This window comes from Aquarana catesbeiana, linkage group LG08 (genome assembly GCF_042186555.1).
Source record: "Aquarana catesbeiana isolate 2022-GZ linkage group LG08, ASM4218655v1, whole genome shotgun sequence".
NCBI classification, from domain to species: Eukaryota; Metazoa; Chordata; class Amphibia; order Anura; family Ranidae; genus Aquarana; species Aquarana catesbeiana.
Genome location: NC_133331.1, coordinates 289,768,634 through 289,787,850, shown reverse-complemented (window position 1 = coordinate 289,787,850; position 19,217 = coordinate 289,768,634). Strand labels below are relative to the sequence as shown.

The 19,217-nt window shown below is 45.6% G+C and overlaps 2 protein-coding genes across 2 annotated transcripts in view; both read right to left on the bottom strand.

Moving 5' to 3' along the window:
- LOC141104742 (uncharacterized) overlaps positions 1-227 on the bottom strand; it is a 352,606-nt gene extending 352,379 nt beyond the window's left edge. Inside the window, exon 1 of the mRNA XM_073594446.1 lies at positions 93-227. The gene's annotated coding sequence lies outside the window, so the exon portion shown is untranslated. The remainder of the gene's footprint in view (positions 1-92) is intronic.
- Positions 228-12,303: 12,076 nt separating this feature from the next.
- LOC141104686 (uncharacterized) lies at positions 12,304-17,919 on the bottom strand. Its single transcript, XM_073594354.1, has 7 exons — positions 17,823-17,919; positions 17,266-17,400; positions 17,052-17,149; positions 16,762-16,924; positions 16,548-16,645; positions 16,281-16,419; positions 12,304-15,619 (listed from the first exon to the last, which is right to left on the bottom strand). Exons 2-7 carry the CDS (start codon positions 17,297-17,299, stop codon positions 13,773-13,775), a joined length of 2,379 nt encoding a protein of 792 aa, XP_073450455.1. The 5' UTR covers positions 17,300-17,400; positions 17,823-17,919; the 3' UTR covers positions 12,304-13,772.
- Between the last annotated feature and the right edge of the window lie 1,298 nt (positions 17,920-19,217).

The following is a 19,217-nucleotide window of genomic DNA, read 5'->3' as shown; positions in this document are numbered from 1 at the left end:
CCAGAGGCTCTGGATGGACAGTTGGATAAATGGCTCTATATTGAGGATGTATCCGGTCTATAAACCAGAGACTCTGGATGGACAGTTATTACCTCCTCAGTGTAATCCAGCGATGTCTCCTCTCGACCTCGATCTTCTCTCCCAGAAATTCCTGTCTTTCCTTTATATTACGTCTTGTTTCACCTTACATCATTTCCTGTTCCTACTTTACATCATTTCCTGTTCCTATTTTACATCACTTCCTGTCTGAGCATTCCACACGCAGTAAATGATATCGCCATCTTGTGGTGATTTTAATAACTGCATGCTATGTTACATTTTATTATTTTGCTTTCTGCCTCGTAGCTTATTCTTCGTTTATATTTCATAGCTTATGACACACACACACATTATACTGCTCGAGAGAATTTTTTTAGGAATGGAGATGGACCTTTCATATGGTGTACAGTATCTCCTCCTCATTTGTTGGGAACATGACGTTATATTGAGGAATGGAGATGGACCTTTCATATGGTGTACAGTATCTCCTCCTCATTTGTTGGGAACATGACGTTATATTGAGGAATGGAGATGGACCTTTCATATGGTGTACAGTATCTCCTCCTCATTTGTTGGGAACATGACATTATATTGAGAAATGGAGATGGACCTTTCATATGGTGTACAGTATCTCCTCCTCATTTGTTGGGAACATGACATTATATTGAGGAATGGAGATGGATCTTTCATATGGTGTAAAGCAGGGGTGCCCAACCGCTGGCCCGTGGCGCCCTCCGATGTGGCCCGCCATGTCTTGCTCTGAGATGGCGGGTTTGGCAAGCCCAGATCGTCGGTTCCCGACCCATCATCTCCGAGCATTAGTGCGAAGAACAGAGCCGCCGCTAGAGGAAGCAGAGCCAATGCTTCCTGTATAGCGCCGGCTCCTTCATAGGCGGAGTGATACCAAATGTACTCCGCCTGTGTACTCGGCTCTGCTCTCTACTGCAGCTGCATGCTTCTGTCACAATTTTGCTCGGGGATGGCGGGTCGGGACACAGGAACCTGCGATCTGGGACAGCAGCCACCAGTACCAGACACCAGTATCAGTACCAGCCACCAGTATCAGTACCAGCCAGCAGTACCAGAACCAACCAACAGTACCAGTACCAACCAGCAGTACCAGCCAGCAGTACCAGTACCAACCAACATTACCAGTACCAACAAGCAGTACCAGTACCAGCCAGCAGTATATAGTACCAACAGTACCAGCAGGAATCACAGGCCATGAAGGGCAAGGTAGATAAGGTGTATGGGGGGAGATCGAATGATCGATCCTGTGGGGGTGTCAGGGTCTCTCTCCTACCTTGCTTGGCAGACTCAGAGCTCAGCAGGACAGGACAGGTCCTCTCTTCCAAGTTCCACCTTCTCCATCCTTGCACTGCTGCTTCCTCCAGTCACGGGGGTCGGTCAGTGATGTTGCTCCTGGGGGGTTGGTCTCCATTCCACAGTACTCTGTACTGTCTGCAGCACCCAGGCCAGTCACATGGTGTCCAGGCAAGCTAGGCAATATCCTACTGCGGCGATGGGAGTTGTAGGTAGCAGATAGGCTCAGGCTGGCTGCTCTCCTCTGACTCAACCCCCCGGGAGCTTAAGCACACAGCCGCCGCTGCCGCGGACTACAACTCACATAAACAATAGCGGCGGCCGGCAGTTGTCGTGCAACGGCAATGTCACCTGGGTTAGCCCCGCTTACTGGCTCACCTAGTCACAGTGAGTCATTCAAGACGGACAGACAGCCACGGCGCTGGCCAGTAGCCATTAATAAATGAATACATTTATTACAGACAGTGCTTAGTTGGGGGGGCACATGGGGGGGCACACTGTAAAATTGGGGGGGTCGTGGCCCCCTCAGGCCCACCCTGGTGACGCCCATGTGTACAGTATCTCCTCCTCATTTGTTGGGAACATGACGTTATATTGAGGAATGGAGATGGACCTTTCATATGGTGTACAGTATCTCCACCTCATTTGTTGGGAACATGACGTTATATTGAAGAATGGAGATGGACCTTTCATATGGCGTACAGCATCTCTTCTTCATTTGTTGGGAACATGACATTATATTGAGGAATTGAGAAGGACCTTTCATATGGTGTACAGTATCTCCTCCTCATTTGTTGGGAACATGACGTTATATTGAAGAATGGAGATGGACCTTTCATATGGTGTACAGTATCTCCTCCTCATTTGTTGGGAACATGACGTTATATTGAAGAATGGAGATGGATCTTTCATATAGTCATGTTTACATTCAGAAGCTGAGAAAGATGGTCGGATGAGAGTAAGACAAGGCAAGATGGGGGGCATACCTTATGCTAGGGGATACCTGGAATTCATCCCAGTAGGACACAGATCTCTATGTAAAGAATGTTATGTAACTCTGTTTGTGCTGCTACCAAGCTATTGTGCCACCAGTGGCCGATTGTACAGAACTTTGTTTAAATTATTTAGTAAAGTAATATAAAAGATATGCATCATTCTGGATATTGCATTATTCTTGAGTAATAAGAACTTCCCATGGAACTTTCTTGTGAACTTTGTAAATGTGGGTTCCCTAGCAGTGGATGCAGTGCAATATGTAATGGGATCCTGGTCAAGCCAGGTTGGGCTGCCTTTAGGGGCTTATAGATAGGAAAGAGCTAGTCAAGGTCAATCCAAGGAGTGAAACCATCCACTACTGAGCTTGAGAGGGTTTAAATTGATACAAGTCGCCATGCTACATAACATCACAACAGGGGCGTAGATAAGGGGGGGGCATAAGGGGTGTTCAAATCCCCTAGAGGCAAAAATCACATGCATGGTGTCCCTGCTCTGCAGCCGCACATGGCACCAGTGACAGGCAGTGCAGCGTGCAGCCGCAATAGATCATTAGGTATACCCGCATGTGCATTGTGGTATACCGTCAGGCCAGTTTGTTGGGCTGAGGCTGACAGGTCTAACACCAGGCGGCACACTGAGCACAGCGGGAGACGGCAGTGTGTGTAGTCCCGCCTACTGCTCTTTGCACCCTGAATTCTAATTGGCTTGCAGTTTCACTTCTCACCTTGGACTTGGGGGGGCTTTGCCTGGGCCCTGGAGCGCAGAGTGCTTGTACGAGGTGTGATGGAACCGCTTACCACACTCCGCTTGAGTGCTTCTGTCAGTATACCGCTTCCTCCAGTCTGTACATAGATATCAGATATTATAGCCATCTATTGCAACCAAGAACTAGGCAGGACTTGTTTGGCTGCAAAACTGGAACTTTTATTGAACAAACTCACACAGAATATATCCCACAAGTTATATTGAGGAATGGAGATGGACCTTTCTTATGGTGTACAGTATCTCCACCTCATTTGTTGGGAACATGACGTTATATTGAAGAATGGAGATGGACCTTTCATATGGCGTACAGCATCTCTTCTTCATTTGTTGGGAACATGACATTATATTGAGGAATTGAGAAGGACCTTTCATATGGTGTACAGTATCTCCACCTCATTTGTTGGGAACATGACGTTAAATTGAAGAATGGAGATTGATCTTTCATATAGTCATGTCTACATTCAGAAGCTGAGAAAGATGGTCGGATGAGAGTAAGACAAGGCAAGATGGGGGGCATACCTTATGCTAGGGGGACATCCCCTCTCCTGATCATATTACCCTAACAATACAAACTGTACACAGGAATATAATTACAACAATAAACATATACTATAAACATTACGTTAATTAAACAACTAACCACCTGGACAATCAGAGATCTCATTCCAGGTCAGACTTGCCGGAATCAAGCTCAAAGTACAATACACATTATTACAAGTATAAACACATCCCTCAATAATAGTTTGCTAGCAGACAACACATGTGTTAATTAGCACAATTAACAATGGGTGAAAGACTAGTAGACAACAGGAGGCCCAGGGCTTTCCAGATCTTATTAACCAGTGTTCCTTTCCCATACATCTGTCCACTGAGTCCCAAGCTTGCAGAGACCATCATGGCCTCCTTACTAATGTCCTAATTACATAACAGAACATCTTCCTAAATGCTTGTAGCTCCCTCAAATGCCAGGGCCCATAGTTGGTAGGAAAGAGGATAGCATTCAGTCCCCTCCAAAAGCTGCTGTCGTGGGTGAGTCTATCACATTTCTCCCCCATCAAAAGTTGACTAGCAAGGTCCTAGACCTCCACCTGGCCTGGACATGTGTTTTTCGGACGGAGTGAACTCACACTCTGCATGATCTCCATTCTTGGCTGCAAGGAATAGTTGTCATCAGTAGGTGTGGGGCAGAGGTCATTGACTCTCTGTCCAGCTGCCAGCGCTTCACCTGGGTGGTTTTTAACATTCTGGGGCTCAGTCTACTTCTGGGGAGAGGGGCCAATTGTCCCAGCTCCCTGAAGCTGTAGAGACACTGTAGGTGCTAGGCAGAGATTAAATGCGTAATTTAAACCATGGCTGAATATGAAGGTGCTCCTTGGATTTTGGAGCCTTCTGTGTGGCTAGGCTGTGAAAAAGTCTCACACATGTGGTACAACGATACTCAGGAGGAGTAGCAGAATGTTTTGGGTGTAATTCTAAGTATGCCTATGATGTGTGTGAGAAATATCTTATTAACTGACAACTTTTTGTAAAAAAAACATTTTGATCTTCTTTTCTGCATTTCCAAAACCTTGTGGCAAAAAATAGGATTTTTATAACAGCTTACCTGTAAGATCCTTTTCTTAGAGTACATCACGGGACAGAGAGCAGCATAGTAATAACTATGTGGGTATATAGGCCACTTCAGGTGATTGACACTGGCAAACCCAAGACAGGAAGTTCACTCCCTATATAACCCCTCCTACACCGGGAGTACCTCAGTTTTTGTAGCAAAGCAATATACTAAAATCCCTGAAAGAGGGGAGGGACCTCTGTGTCCCGTGATGTACTCCAAGAAAAGGATTTTACAGGTAAGCTGTTATAAAAATCCTATTTTCTTTATCGTACATCACGGGACACAGAGCAGCATAGTAATAACTATGTGGGACCTCCCAGAGCAATGCTATTTGAGGGGGGGGAGACACAACAAGCAGGGCGCCAAAAGACTTGAGGACCTATACTGCTGCCTGTAGCACACTGCGCCCAAAGGTGATATCCTCATGCCTTTTTACATCCACCTGATAGAATCTGGTGAATGTTTGGACTGAAGACCAAGTTGCAGCCTTGAGCCATGGAGGCTTGGTGATGCACTGCCCAAGAAGCACTAACTGCTCTGGTAGAGTGCGCCTTGACTTGAAAAGGTGGACTCTTACCTTTTAAACCATAGGCCTGAATTATAACTTTCCGAATCCACTTATGCCGTGTACACATGACCGGACTTTCCGTCGGAATGAAGTCTGATTGTTTTTTTGACGGAGTTCCGCTGAAACGGACTTGCCTACACACGATCACACCAAAGTCTGATTGTTTAGAACGCAATGACGTACGACGGGACTAGAAAAAGGAAGCTCAATAGCCAGTAGGCAATAGCTGCCCTTGCGTTGTTTTTGGTCCGCCAGAATAGCATACAGACGAGTGGTTTTCCCGATAGGAACTGAATTCTTCCGAAAGATTTGAAACATGTTCTATTTCTAGGTCTGTCGGAATTTTCGAAAGAAAAAGTCAGATGAAGCCCACATATGATCGAAACGTCCGATGGAATGATTCCATCTGACCTTTTCTGCTGGACAGTCTGGTCGTGTGTACGCAGCATTAGTAATAGTAGATTTCGACGCTGCCTGTCCTTTCTTAGGACCCTGTGGCAGCACAAATAAGACATCAGTCTTCCGGATCTGAGCAGTCGCCTTTAAATAGACCTTGACCGCTCTCACTACATCAAGACAATGTTGTGACTTCTCTTCCCTAGAACAGGGTTCTGGAAAAAAACGATAGTAGGAATCTTGGATCAGGTGAAAACCTGACACCACTTTAGGCAGAAAACTTGGATGAGGACGCAACACGACCTTGTCCTTGTGAATAATTAAATATGGTTCTTTACAGGAAAGAGCAGCCAACTCTGATACTCTTCTTGCAGAGGATATAGCAACCAGAAACACTGATTTCCATGTCAGAAGGACCAAGGGAGTATGCTGTATCGGTTCAAAAGGTTCAAAATTTTTGCAATACCAACAAAACTAAGTTTAAGTCCTAAGGGTTCAAAGGTGATCTAACTGGCGGATTAAGCCGCGTTACTTCCTGCATAAAACCCCGGACCAAAGAATGCGAAGCAAGTGGTCTTTGAAATAATACCGATAAAGCCGAGACTTGACCCTTGATAGTATGCAAGGCCAGCTTCATCTCTACCCCTAACTGTAGAAAGGCAAGAATTCTACCTATGCTATATTTCCAAGGGTGTCAACTCTTGGATTCACACCAGGAAACATACGCCCTCCAGACTGTATAATATATGATTCTGGAAGCCGGTTTCCTTGCAATAATCAAGGTAGAAACTACTGACCCGGAAAGCCCACGCTTCTTCAGAATGTGGGCTTCAATAGCCAAGCCATTAAACTTAGAGTTTGTAAGGTAGGATGGAATATTGACCCCTGCGAGAGTAGGTCTGGATGTGGTGGAAGGGTCCTTGGGTCCCTTACCGCCATCTTTACGATCTCTGCATACCAGGACCTTCTGGGCCTAGCTGGGGCTACAAGAACCTGCAAAGAAGCCGTGGCAGCAACTGAATAGGGGGGAATGCATAAATTAGTGAAAACTGATCCCACTGGGTCACCAACGCATCTGATCCGCATGCAAGTGGATCCCTTGTCCTTGACACAAAGATGTCCAACTTCTTGTTGAACCTGGACGCCAAAAGATCTGAGTCCGGGATCCCCATCTTTGGCATATAGCCAGGAAGATATCGGGGTGAAGGGACCATTCCCCTGGGAACAGCTTCTGGCGACTCAAATAGTCTGCCTGCCAATTCTCTATCCCTGGAATGAAGATTGCTGATAGGCAAGGTACATGCTTTTCTGCCCAAGCTAGAATATGGTTCACCTCTCTCTGGGCTGCGTGACTTCTGGTGCCCCCTTGGTGATTGATATAGGGCACAGCTGTGGCATTGTCGGATTGGATCCTGACAGGACAACCTCGCAAACCTGAATGTCCAGGCCTTCAGAGCCAAGCGTGCTGCCCGAATCTCTAGAATGTTGATGGGCAAGGCCCTTTCGGTTCTGGACAACTGTCCCTGGACAGTTGCCTTTTCCAGTACTGCCCCCCAACCTGAAAGGCTAGCATCTGTCATTACCACTTTCCAGGTAACTGGTATGAAGGATTTTCCCTTCTGCAGATTCTTGGTTTTCCACCACCAACTGAGGCTCTGGTACACCTTTGGGGTCAGATGCATTGGAAAATCTAGAGCTTGGACCTTTTTGTTCCAAGCACACAGAATACTGTTTTGCAACAGTCTTGAATGGAACTGGGCATAGGGAACCACTTTGAATGAAGCCGCCATCTTTCCTAACAACCTCATGCAAAGGCGAATGGAGGGATCTTTCTTCGTCCTGACCACCTACACCAGCTCCCTTATGGCGCTGATCTTTGCCTGGGGCAAAAACACTTTTTTCTGGGCTGTGTCTATGATCAGACCTAAGTACTCCAGCAATTTTAGTGGTTTTAAGGAAGACTTCTCTAGGTCGAGAATCCAACCTAGGCTTTCCAGGTATTTGACTGTGCTGACCATGCTTTGTTCCAAGCGAGCAACCGACCATTTTACCAGCAATAGGTTGTCTAGGTATGCCATGACTGTTATACCCTGCACCCTTAGTCTGGCCAGAACCTTTGTAAATACCCGGGGTGCAGTAACTAGCCCGGAGGGCAAGGCTACAAACTGAAAATGCTGCTGTTCTACCTCGAACCGCAGAAATTTCTAGTGAATGGGGAATATAGGCACATGCAAATATGCATCCTTGATGTCGATAGATGCCAGAAGTCCCCCTCCTTGAAAGGATGGAAACCACCGACCTGATCGACTCCATGCAAAAAGAGCGGACATTCAGGAACTGATTCCGATTTTTGAGATCTAGAATGGGTCTGACATCTCCATTTGATTTTGGCACCGTGAACCTCTTCCTGCCAGACTTCTGAGAACTGCAGAAGTCTTCCCCCCCACCCTGGCGAGCGGATGCGCCCCTTCATAATGAGGCCTTAGAATTCTGTTTTGTAGGCTTGCTCCCCCAGGACTTCTTTAAATGGATAACGTTTACTCCTTCTTTTTACTGGCAAAAGGGTACTTTTCCCACTTGAAATCTTTTGGATGTACTTGTCCAAATCATCCCCATGAAAAGGAAACCCAGCCAGGAGCTTTTTACATGGTGCCTCGGCTGACCAATTTTTCAACCATAGGATCCTACACATATGCACTAGCACAAGCGCAAGGCGTGACGTCTGGTGAATAGAATCCTTAATGGCATCAAAAGCAAATCATAATGCCCTTGGCAGTTCAGCTAAGTCTTGGGCCTGTTGAACAAGGATCACCTTGAGGGCTTTTTTAAACTGGTCCTTTAGGGATTGGCAAATGCCTATTGCAGCCACTGCAGGCTGAGTTACTGCACCTGCCAAAGAAAAAGAGGATTTCAACAGGAATTCCAATCTCTTATCTGTTGGATCCCAAAGCATTTGAGCATTGTTTATTCACACAGGATATAGCAGCATCAACTGCTGGTATATTCCATCTTTTGGTGAATTTTTCCTCCATGGGATAAAGAACTGAAAACCTTTTAGGAGGGAGATAATGCTTATCTGGGTGATCCCACTCAGCATAAATAAGTTGCTCCAGTAATGCATGGATAGGAAAGGCATGCGAAGCCTGAGGTTTTAGAGAACCCAAGGAAGAAATGGGACTTTCGGCTGACTCAGTTAAGGGCAGCTTGAAAGCACAACGGACCATTTCTGTAAGGGGTTGCACCAGCAATTTTTCAGATTGCGAGGCTGAAAAGGGTCCTTCCACAGTTAAATCCTCAGAAGAGGAATCATTAATCTCTCTCTCTCTTCCTGATCTCCCGAGGGTAACACATTTTCCTCCGTCCACTGTTCCCCAGTTAGAGGGCCCTGGGCGGGGGAGGGGGATCTATTGCGTTTTTTCCCACACTGGATAGAAGACATGATTAAAGCAGCTAACCTTTCCTCTAACCCCACCAGGGCTGAGGAAAAAACGTCTTCAGTTACATAGACAGGAGCTGAAATGTTGGAAGCAGCTGCAACACCCACTGGTCCTAATGGCTCACCCTGGCCAGCCACTTCTGGTCCTTACGGGGAAGATGGCATTGTGGAGGCTTGATTAGAATCCTCAGTGCCCGAAGGTGATGCCCTAGGTCCCCTCTTTGAGGTGTTTGCCCCCCCTTTCTGGAAGGCATAGTCCTAAGCACAAAAGCAGAGGTACTAAACAAACGCACCACTTGCTGAGCTATAGTCCGGCAAATAAAAATGCTGCTAGTAATGCTCAGCCTGATGCTGAGCAAATGTGTTGTTTTGGGAATGCCTGCATGCATCAGCTTACGTGCCCCCACCGCTCCTGTGTCTGTATTGCTCAGCCTGATCACCGGCTTCCAGATTGCAGTTGACAAGAGTCTATCTTATGGGCTCGGCAGCCCTGCAACGTGTGATACACATGGACGCCGCGTCCCGCACACGGCGCAGTGCTAAGCCACGCCCCCTTCTGTCCCCCAACACGCCCCTCCCTACTTTTTTAAAATTTACCATTCCCGCACGCGTGGTGGCGCCGTTCGGATCTGCCATTTGGTAGATCCAGCGTGAGGGGAGATGACAGAAGGGGAAACTTATAGGAAGAAATACAGGGAGCCGCCGAGCCCCCGAGGGGGGGGGGGGCACAAGCTATCTGTTGTAGCCTCCAACACCCTTGCTCCCTGGGGGGGAGAAGCTGCAGTAAGGTGCTAACTTTCATGGAGTATCTAAGAATCCCCCCTGTAATATCATCCTGGTGGCTGAGACTAAGCATGGTGTCTGCTGCTGACACGGCGAGATCTGATGAGCATGTAAAAAAGGTATGTGCATTTTACACCCTCTAGTCGAGAAATTAGGCATGACAACATTTACTCACAGAAGAAATCCATAGGTGGACTTAAAAGTTCCTAGGATTCTTCACTTACCTTATCCCCGCCGCAGGATTCTGCTGATATCAGACAGACCCAATCTTCACCCATGACGGCAGGCTATGTTTTAAAAAACCTTCAAGGACCGGGTCCCTTTTTATCGGGGGTCCACTCCCTTGGACTTGTATAGCACCCTGCCAGAAAACTTTATGGTAATGGATGCCTGACCAAAGTACTGGATGCCAGGGTCCAGCCCTCCAAGGAGAAGCGTTACAGGCAAAACCTCGTTCTTCCTACACGAGGCCCGGGTACCATCCACTTTGGCCTCAGTGGCACTTTGGATGGATCCGGTCTGTGGAAGCTGTTTGATCCAGTAAAGGATCCTTCCAGCAGAGCTCTCAGAGCACATCATCAATCGTGACCAACACTTTAGACACTGGCGAAAAAACTGAGGTACTCCCGGTGTGGGAGGGGTCATATAGGGAGTGAAACCCAAATTAGCCTTCTAGTACAAATCTTCTTTTTTCCTCCAATTACTCCCCCCAGCACAAATTCCCCCCTTTTAACACTATCCCCCCAATTATCCCCTTTGGAGCTCTACATGATTCAGAATTTGCCACAGTGTACTGCCTCCTAACTAATTCAACCCCACCACCACTGCCACTGATCCCATCAACCCCCCAGCATTGCCACTGATCACACCCTCCTCCCCCAGGAATGCCACTGATCGCAGGAGTCCTAGGATCCCTAGGAGTTTTCTGTCTATTGATGGGTCCCCTCAACTCCCTAGTCCATGGTGTGCAGGCAGTGAGGAGATGATGGGCTGTAACCTTTAGCAACCAATCAGTGAGCAGTAATGATGTGCACTAACCTCTTGCAACCAATTATTTAGCGTTAAGGATGTGTAGTAGCCTCTAGCAACAAATCAGTGAGCAGTAATTATGTGCACTAACCTCTAGCAACTAATCAGTGAGCAGTAATAACGTGCACTAACCTCTAGCAACTAATCAGTGAGCAGTAATAATGTGCAGTAACCTCTAGCAATCAATCAGTTAGCAGTATTGATGTACAGTAATCTCTAGCAACCAATCAGTTAGCAGTATTGATGTACAGTAATCTCTAGCAACCAATCAACAAGCAGACATCATGTGCTGTAACCTCTAGCAAATAATCAGTGAGCCATAATGTGTGCTGTAACCTCTAGCAGCCAGTCAGTGAGCGGTAATGATACACTGTAACCTCTGTCAACCAATCGCAATCGCTGCCTGATCTGACTCAGTAAACTGCTATTTTTAAATGTCTCAGAGCAGGTGGAGAACAAAATTGCATGGGGGGAGGGGGGGGAGAAAATATTTGCCCAGGGTCCAATCAATATTAAAGATGGCCCTGCCCCCCCCGTGAATAAATCCCCCCCCCCAGCAAAAATCATATTACTCTATCCCCTCTTCTGCATCACTCCCTAAACTGAGTGTGGCTTATTGCCAGGGGGTAGCCCTTCTTCCTGAGCACAGGAGTCCTTCTTCCTTAACTTCCCTGGGTTGTGAGACACATCAGAGCTGAGGAGAAGCCTGAAGGAAACTCCCCTCAGCTTTGACCTTGTATCATTGTGACAGGCAGCTGGCGGGGAGAGATGCCGTAGAATGGATGATCATGGGGTCAGGAACCTGGGGCACCCTGCAGGAGATGAAGGGCACATACCTGGGTGCCGGGTTCCTGCGTGCCCCTGCAAAGTTCATTATTGGAGCCAAGTGCCTGAAATTGTTGTTGGACTGCAGTTTTGTTGAAATCTGGAAACAGAGAATATGGGACAGTTGGAGGGTATTACATGGCCGGGGAGGTACTGGCGGCAGGAAGAGATGTCGGTTAATATAAAATGGGTGATGATGGTGTTGAGGACGTGGGGAACCCTGCGGGAGATGAAGGGCATATCACATGGGTACATTATTTGAGCCAAATGAATGAACTTTTGTTCTGGCACCGGGATCTTGCACTGCAGGACTCCGGGATTTTGTTGAAATCCATGGACAGTCCCGTGAAGTCCGGGACGGTTGGGAGGTATGACATCACCACCTTGGGATATATACAGCAAATAATGCAGGCTACATTATGTTTCATCATTTGCACCGTGGTCCATTCTTCTATTAGGATACATCGATGATTACACACACAGATTATACCTCACATCACAATCACACAATACAAAAATAAAATGAAAAACTATAATTTGATCGAGTTTTAATATTTACAGAATGAAAAACAACATGAACATTGAAAACACAATATATGGATGCTCAATTCACAAAGCTTTAATACAAGTAGAAGGGTCGTTATATTTAGCCATGTGACTAGAATTTTCAAAACCCATAGGACTTCTTTATTTATCTTTTATACATTATTCCTAGAAAAGTAACAATAAAATACTTAACAACCACACTCACCGCGTATAGAGAAATGTGCCGAGCATGCACGGTGCCCACAATAATCCACCGCCATCTTCCTTTCTTAAGAGTTCCCTTCACTGGAACTAAGGGGCCAAGCCCAACCCCTGAAAAACAACCTCACACCATAATCCCCCCTCCACCAAATGATTTGGACCAGTGCACAAAGCAAGGTCCATAAAGACATGGAAGAGCGAGTTTGGGGTGGAGGAACTTGACTGGCCTGACTTCAACCCGATAGAACACCTTTGTGTTCAATACTGAGTTGGTCCACCCTTTGCAGCTATAACAGCTTCAATTCTTATGGGAAGGCCGTCCACAAGGTTTAGGAGTGTGTCTATGGGAATGTTTGACCATTCTTCCAGAAGAGCATTTGTGAGGTCAGGCACTGACGATGGACCCGAAGGCCCGGCTCACAGTCTCTAAATTCAATCATCTCATCTGTGTTCTATCGGGTTGAAGTCAGGCCAGTCAAGTTCCTCCACCCCAAACTCGCTCATCCATGTCTTTATGGACCTTGCTTTGTGCACTGGTGGGCAGTCATGTTGGAACAGGAAGAGGCCGTCCCCAAACCGTTCCCACAAAGTTGGAAGCATGAAATTGTCCAAAATGTCTTGGTATGCTGACGCCTTAAGAGTTCCCTTCACTGGAACTAAGGGGCCAAGCCCAACCCCTGAAAAACACCCCCACACCATAATCCCCCCTCCACCAAATGATTTGTACCAGTGCACAAAGCAAGGTCCATAAAGACATGGAAGAGGGAGTTTGGGGTGGAGGAACTTGACTGGCCTACACAGAGTCCTGACCTCAACCTAATAGAACACTTCGGGATAAATTAGAATCGGGACTGGAAGCCAGGCCTTCTCATGCCTGACCTCACAAATTCTCTTCTGGAAGAATGTTCAAACATTTCCATAGACACACTCCTAAACCTTGTGGACGGCCTCCCCAGAAGAGTTGAAGCTGTTATAGTTGTAAAGGGTGGGCCAACTCAATATTGAACACTACGGACTAAGACTGGGATGCCATTAAAGTTCATGTGTGTGTAAAGGCAGGCGTCCCAGTACTTTTGGTGATATAGTGTATGCTCACCTGAGTGGCTTGTCTGGTGGGTAACAAGTTCTCCTTTTGGAGCGAAAGATTTCCCGCACTCTGATCATGAATAAGGAACGCTCACCCGAGGGAATTCTCTGGTGTATAGGAAGGGGGGGGGGGTTCTTTTCCACACTTCGAACATAAATATGGCCGGTCACATGTGTAATCTTTTTTCATGTCTACGAAGGTTTGTCTGATCAGAAAAACATTTTCCGCACTCCGAACAGGAAAAGGGGCGTTCACCAATATGAGTTTTCTTAATGTGTTTACGAAGGCTTCCCTTATCATAAAAACATTTTCCGCACTCCGGACAGCCAAAGGGACGCTCACCCGTGTGAGTTCTCTGGTGACTAACAAGGGTGACTTTTCTCGTATAACACTTTCCGCACTCTGAGCAGGAAAAGGAGCGTTCGCCAATATGATCTTTCTTAATGTGTTTACTAAGGTTTCCTTTATCATGAAAACCTTTTCCGCACTCCGTAGAGCTAAAGGGACGCTCACCCGTGTGAATTCTCTGGTGTATAACAAGGGTTTCTTTTCTATGAAAACACTTTCCGCACTCTGAACAGGAAAAGGGACGCTCACCCGTGTGAATTCTCTGGTGTTTAACAAGGGTGTCTTTTCTAGGAAAACACTTTCCGCACTCCGAACAAGAAAAGGAGCGTTCACCACTATGAGTTTGCTTAACGTGTTTATCAAGGCTTCCCTTCTGATGAAAACATTTTCCGCACTCCGGACAGCTAAAGGGACGCTCACCCGTGTGAATTCTCTGGTGTATAACAAGGGTTTCTTTTCTAGAAAAACACTTTCCGCACTCCGAACAGGAAAAGGGACGCTCATCGGTGTGAATTCTCTGGTGTATAACAAGGGTGTCTTTTCTAGGAAAACACTTTCCGCACTCCGAACAGGAAAAGGGGCGGTCACCCGTGTGAACTCTCTGGTGTATAGGAACCGGTCTTTGGTCAGGAAAACCAATATGAGTTTTCCAAATGTGTTTACTAAGGCTTCCTTTGTCATGAAAACATTTTCCGCACTCCGGACAGCTAAAGGGACGCTCACCCGTGTGAATTTTCTGGTGGGTAACAAAGGTAACTTTCTTAGAAAAACATTTTCCGCACTCCGAACAGGAAAAGGGTCGCTCACCCGTGTGAGTTCTCTGGTGTATAACAAGGGAGTCTTTTCTAATAAAACATTTTCCGCACTCTGAACAGGAAAAGGAGCGTTTACCCCTATGAGTTTTCCTAATGTGTTTACTAAGGCTTCTTTTGTCATAAAAACATTTTCCGCGCACCAAACATGACCATGAGTTCCCTCCTGTGTGAGCTCCCTCATGGGGATCAGATGGATCTGTTGATCTGTCAGCACTGTGAGAACTTAGATGGACATCTGAAGTCATAGTATGGGATTTATCAGAAGGTTCCTCAGGATTAGAAGGATCTGTGTATCTTAGATGGACATCTGAAGTCATAGTATGGGATTTATCAGAAGGTTCCTCAGGATTAGAAGGATCTATGGATCTTAGATGGACATCTGAAGTCATAGTATGAAATTGCTTAGAAGACTCCTCAGGATTAGAAGGATCCATTGATCTCAGATGGACATCTGAAGTCATAGTATGAAATTGCTTAGAAGACTCCTCAGGATTAGAAGGATCCATTGATCTCAGATGGACATCTGAAGTCATAGTATGGGATTGATCAGAAGGTTCCTCAGGATTAGAAGGATCCGTTGGTCTTAGGTGGACATCTGAAGTCATAGTATGGGATTTATTATAAGATTCCTCAGGATTAGAAGGATCCATGGATCTTACATGGACATCTGAAGCCATAGTATGGGATTTATCAGAGGATTTCTCAGGATTAGAAGGATCCGTTGCTCTTATCAACCAGAAAAGTGTTAATTTTGGAGAAGATTGTGAAATGCCACCATCTTTTGCAGTGCAACCTGGAGCTTTGACAAGACGTCTCTCCAATGTATTGATTTTTGAAAAATGCCTTCCATCTGTTGGAATGAGATTTTTAAATAAGTCATGTTTGTTTTTATACACCTTGTAATAATTTGGACCTTTTCCTTAAATAGCAAACAATTGTAAAACGAATGAAGAAAACCAAAACATTGCATGAATTGGGCAAAATAAGCAAACCAGCCATGGCACACTGGGTGATATCGTACGGACATTGATGTCTTGGTTATTGTGAGGAATGGAGGTGGACCTTCCTTCAAACTCTTTGTTGGAAATATCACAATATACTAAAGAATGGAAAATGGAACTTTGTCATGTTGGTCCAGCAGTAAGTGTTTGCTTCCACAGCTGTTTAATATTGGATGTTTTGTGTATTTGATATGTTCCTTTGATTCCACCCCATCTTTGTTATACTACCAGATAGTGCAGCCCTCTAATTATTGCTACCTCTGTAGAGTTAGGCTTAGAATGACTTTACACTTGGAAAGGCCAAGAGAAACATCCTTTGTATTGTGCCAGAGTGAAGTATATTGGAATTTGCTTCTAAGACTTCTTGGAGAATTAAACTGCCTGTGGCTCTTATTAAGTCAACAATTGGGTGCTAACTGGTTCTAAAGAAGGGTGGCCTTGGATTTTTGCGACATTTGTGGCCTTAAACTGGTAAAAGTTAAATTTGCACAACTTTTGCTCATTACTCACCTGAGTGGAATTCTGGAGAAGATTCCTCCACTTTAATGGTATCCATAACCTCATCCTCCTTTATACATTGGTGATGACCCATCACATACGTCTCTTCTTCTTCCTTCTTCACCTCTTTTATATTAAGGTGTTCCTCACCCTAAAAACACAAAATGATAACAAGGAACAGCCTCGAAACATTAGCACTAATACCCGGAGACCTCAGAGATGATTACCTCATACAATTTAGAATCATTTTTAAGTCGCGGATACTGCAACTCCACCTACCTGATGATGGTGAGGGATGATGTGACCTTCCTGTGTGGAATACCAGGAATACAGAGGACGGGGACATCTCTCTGGTGGGTTCCCATTACTGCATTCATCTGTAGGAAACACACACACTGACTGAATACATTGTTTCTATGTGTTTATCAGATGATGGGGGATCTAGGTGGATCCTCCGTACTGCTCTCTCCTTTACAATAAAGTCTCCTCTTACCCAGTGATGTGAGGGGCGGCTGATTCTCCTTCATGATATGGAAAGATTCCTCCTCTTTAATTGGCATCATCGCGGAACCCTCTACCATTGAGTGATCGCCTGTCACATATGTTTCTTCTTCTTCTGTTTTAATCTCAACTTTTATAGATCTCAGATTGTCACCCTAAACCAAGCAATGGTTGGCAAATATAAGGTTTATTGATGCAAGACCACAAATAAAATATTTTGTAGGGTTCACAAACTGTATTGTATAGTTGAGTCACATTCATGTTCTAGATGCCAAAACCAACCTGATAATAGTGTGCGCAGTTGTGATCATCCTGTGTGGAATCACGGAAACACAGAGGATGGGGACATCTCTCTGGTGGGTTCCCATTACTGAATCCATCTGTAGGAAACACACACACTGACTGAATACATTGTTTCTATGTGTTTATCAGATGATGGGGGATCTAGGTGGACCCTCCGTACTGCTCTCTCCTTTACAATAAAGTCTCCTCTTACCCGGTGATGTGAGGGGCGGCTGATTGTCCATCATGGCGTCCTTGTAGAGATCCTTGTGTCCTTCTAAAGATGGATCATGGAATTGGCAGATTTTTTTTCAGCTGCCCAGATTTCCTCTTCAATACTTCCTTTATCCTGTGCAGAAATATGTAAGAGTGTATAGAAGTGTGCAAAGCATTCACTTACAATTTATGTAATATCATTTCATTCACTTGACAGTGGTCCTTATCTAGAAGGTCATGTGATTTGGATAAATGGCTCTATATTTAGGATGTATCCGGTCTATAAACCAGAGGCTCTGGATGGACAGTTGGATAAATGGTTCTATATTTAGGATGTATCCGGTCTATAAACTAGAGGCTCTGGATGGACAGTTGGATAAATGGATCTATATTTAGGATGTATCTGGACACATATAAAATAACTCCAATATACAGGATGTGATATGTCTGTAGTAGTGGATGTTGGAGATAAAAGACGTCACAGTGACTATGGAGGAAGAGGACGGACATGACGGGGGGATTACTGGGTGTAAATATAAAATAATATCTTATTACCTCCTCTGTGTAATCCAGCGATGTCTCCTCTCCACCTTGTTCTTCTCTCCCACCTTACATCATTTCCTGTTCCTACTTTACATCACTTCCTGTTCCTATTTTACATCACTTCCTGTCTGAGCAGTCCACATGCAGGAAGTGATATCGCCATCTTGTAGTGATTTTAATAACTGCATACTATGGTACATTTTATCATTTTGCTTTCTGCCTCATAGCTTATTCTTTATTTATATTTCATAGCTTATGACACACACACATTATACTGCTCTAGAGAATTTTTTTAGGAATGGAGATGGACCTTTCATATGGTGTACAGTATCTCCTCCTCATTTGTTGAGAACATGACGTTATATTGAGGAATGGAGATGGACCTTTCATATGGTGTATAGTATCTCCTCCTCATTTGTTGAGAACATGACATTATATTGAGGAATTGAGAAGGACCTCTCATATGGTGTACAGTATCTCCTCCTCATTTGTTGAGAACATGACATTATATTGAGGAATTGAGAAGGACCTCTCATATGGTGTTATCACGTACATGGTAGAAGAGCCTGAATGGACGAGCAAGGCAACCCTTACCACTCTGACTCAGGGCCCCTGATAGTGTAGACAAAAGGCGCCAAAGTTCAGAGTCGCATGAGCTCCAAGAAGTCTTTGCTGGCAGCAGGGCGGCTAGTCCTAGTTGAGCTGGTGAAGTCACAGGAGAGCTTCAGCAAGGTGACCGACAGGCAGGCAACAAGTAGCAAGGTCAGGCAGGCATGGTCATACGCGGCGGGCAGAATTGAATACAGGGTTCAGGCAGGATCGTGGTCAGGAGACAAGCCAGGTCAAGCCGGATCAGAAGTGCAGGTGCCAAGGAGAAGACAGGAGATTGGTCACAGGACAAGCTGAGGTCAGTACAGGTAGAGTTCAAGGATGGTCAAGACAAGCCGGATGGATAACAGGGATTAAGATACAGGTTCTCAGGAAATAGGATACACTGAAGCTGAAGACAAGGCAGCACTGGGGCTAGGTACTGGTTGGGTTCAAATAGACTCACTTGGCGCCAGCGTCAGTTACGGGTGCGGGAAAGCGCCGGCGCGCCTGAGGGTGCGTGACAGCTCCTGTTTGCGCTCCAGTTCGCGCATACGCACTTCTGTGCGCAGTAGCCCGATTCCTATAGGCAGTAGGAATGCGCACTCTTCTGTGCCTCAGGATTCTTCTGCTGGTGGGTGCATCCTGACAGGTGTACAGTATCTCCACCTCATTTGTTGGGAACATGACGTTCTATTGAGGAACAGAGATGGACCTTTTAGATGATGTACAGTATCTCCTCCTCATTTGTTGGGAACATGACGTTAAATTGAGGATTGGAGATGGACCTTTCATATGGTGTCAGTATCTCCTCCTCAT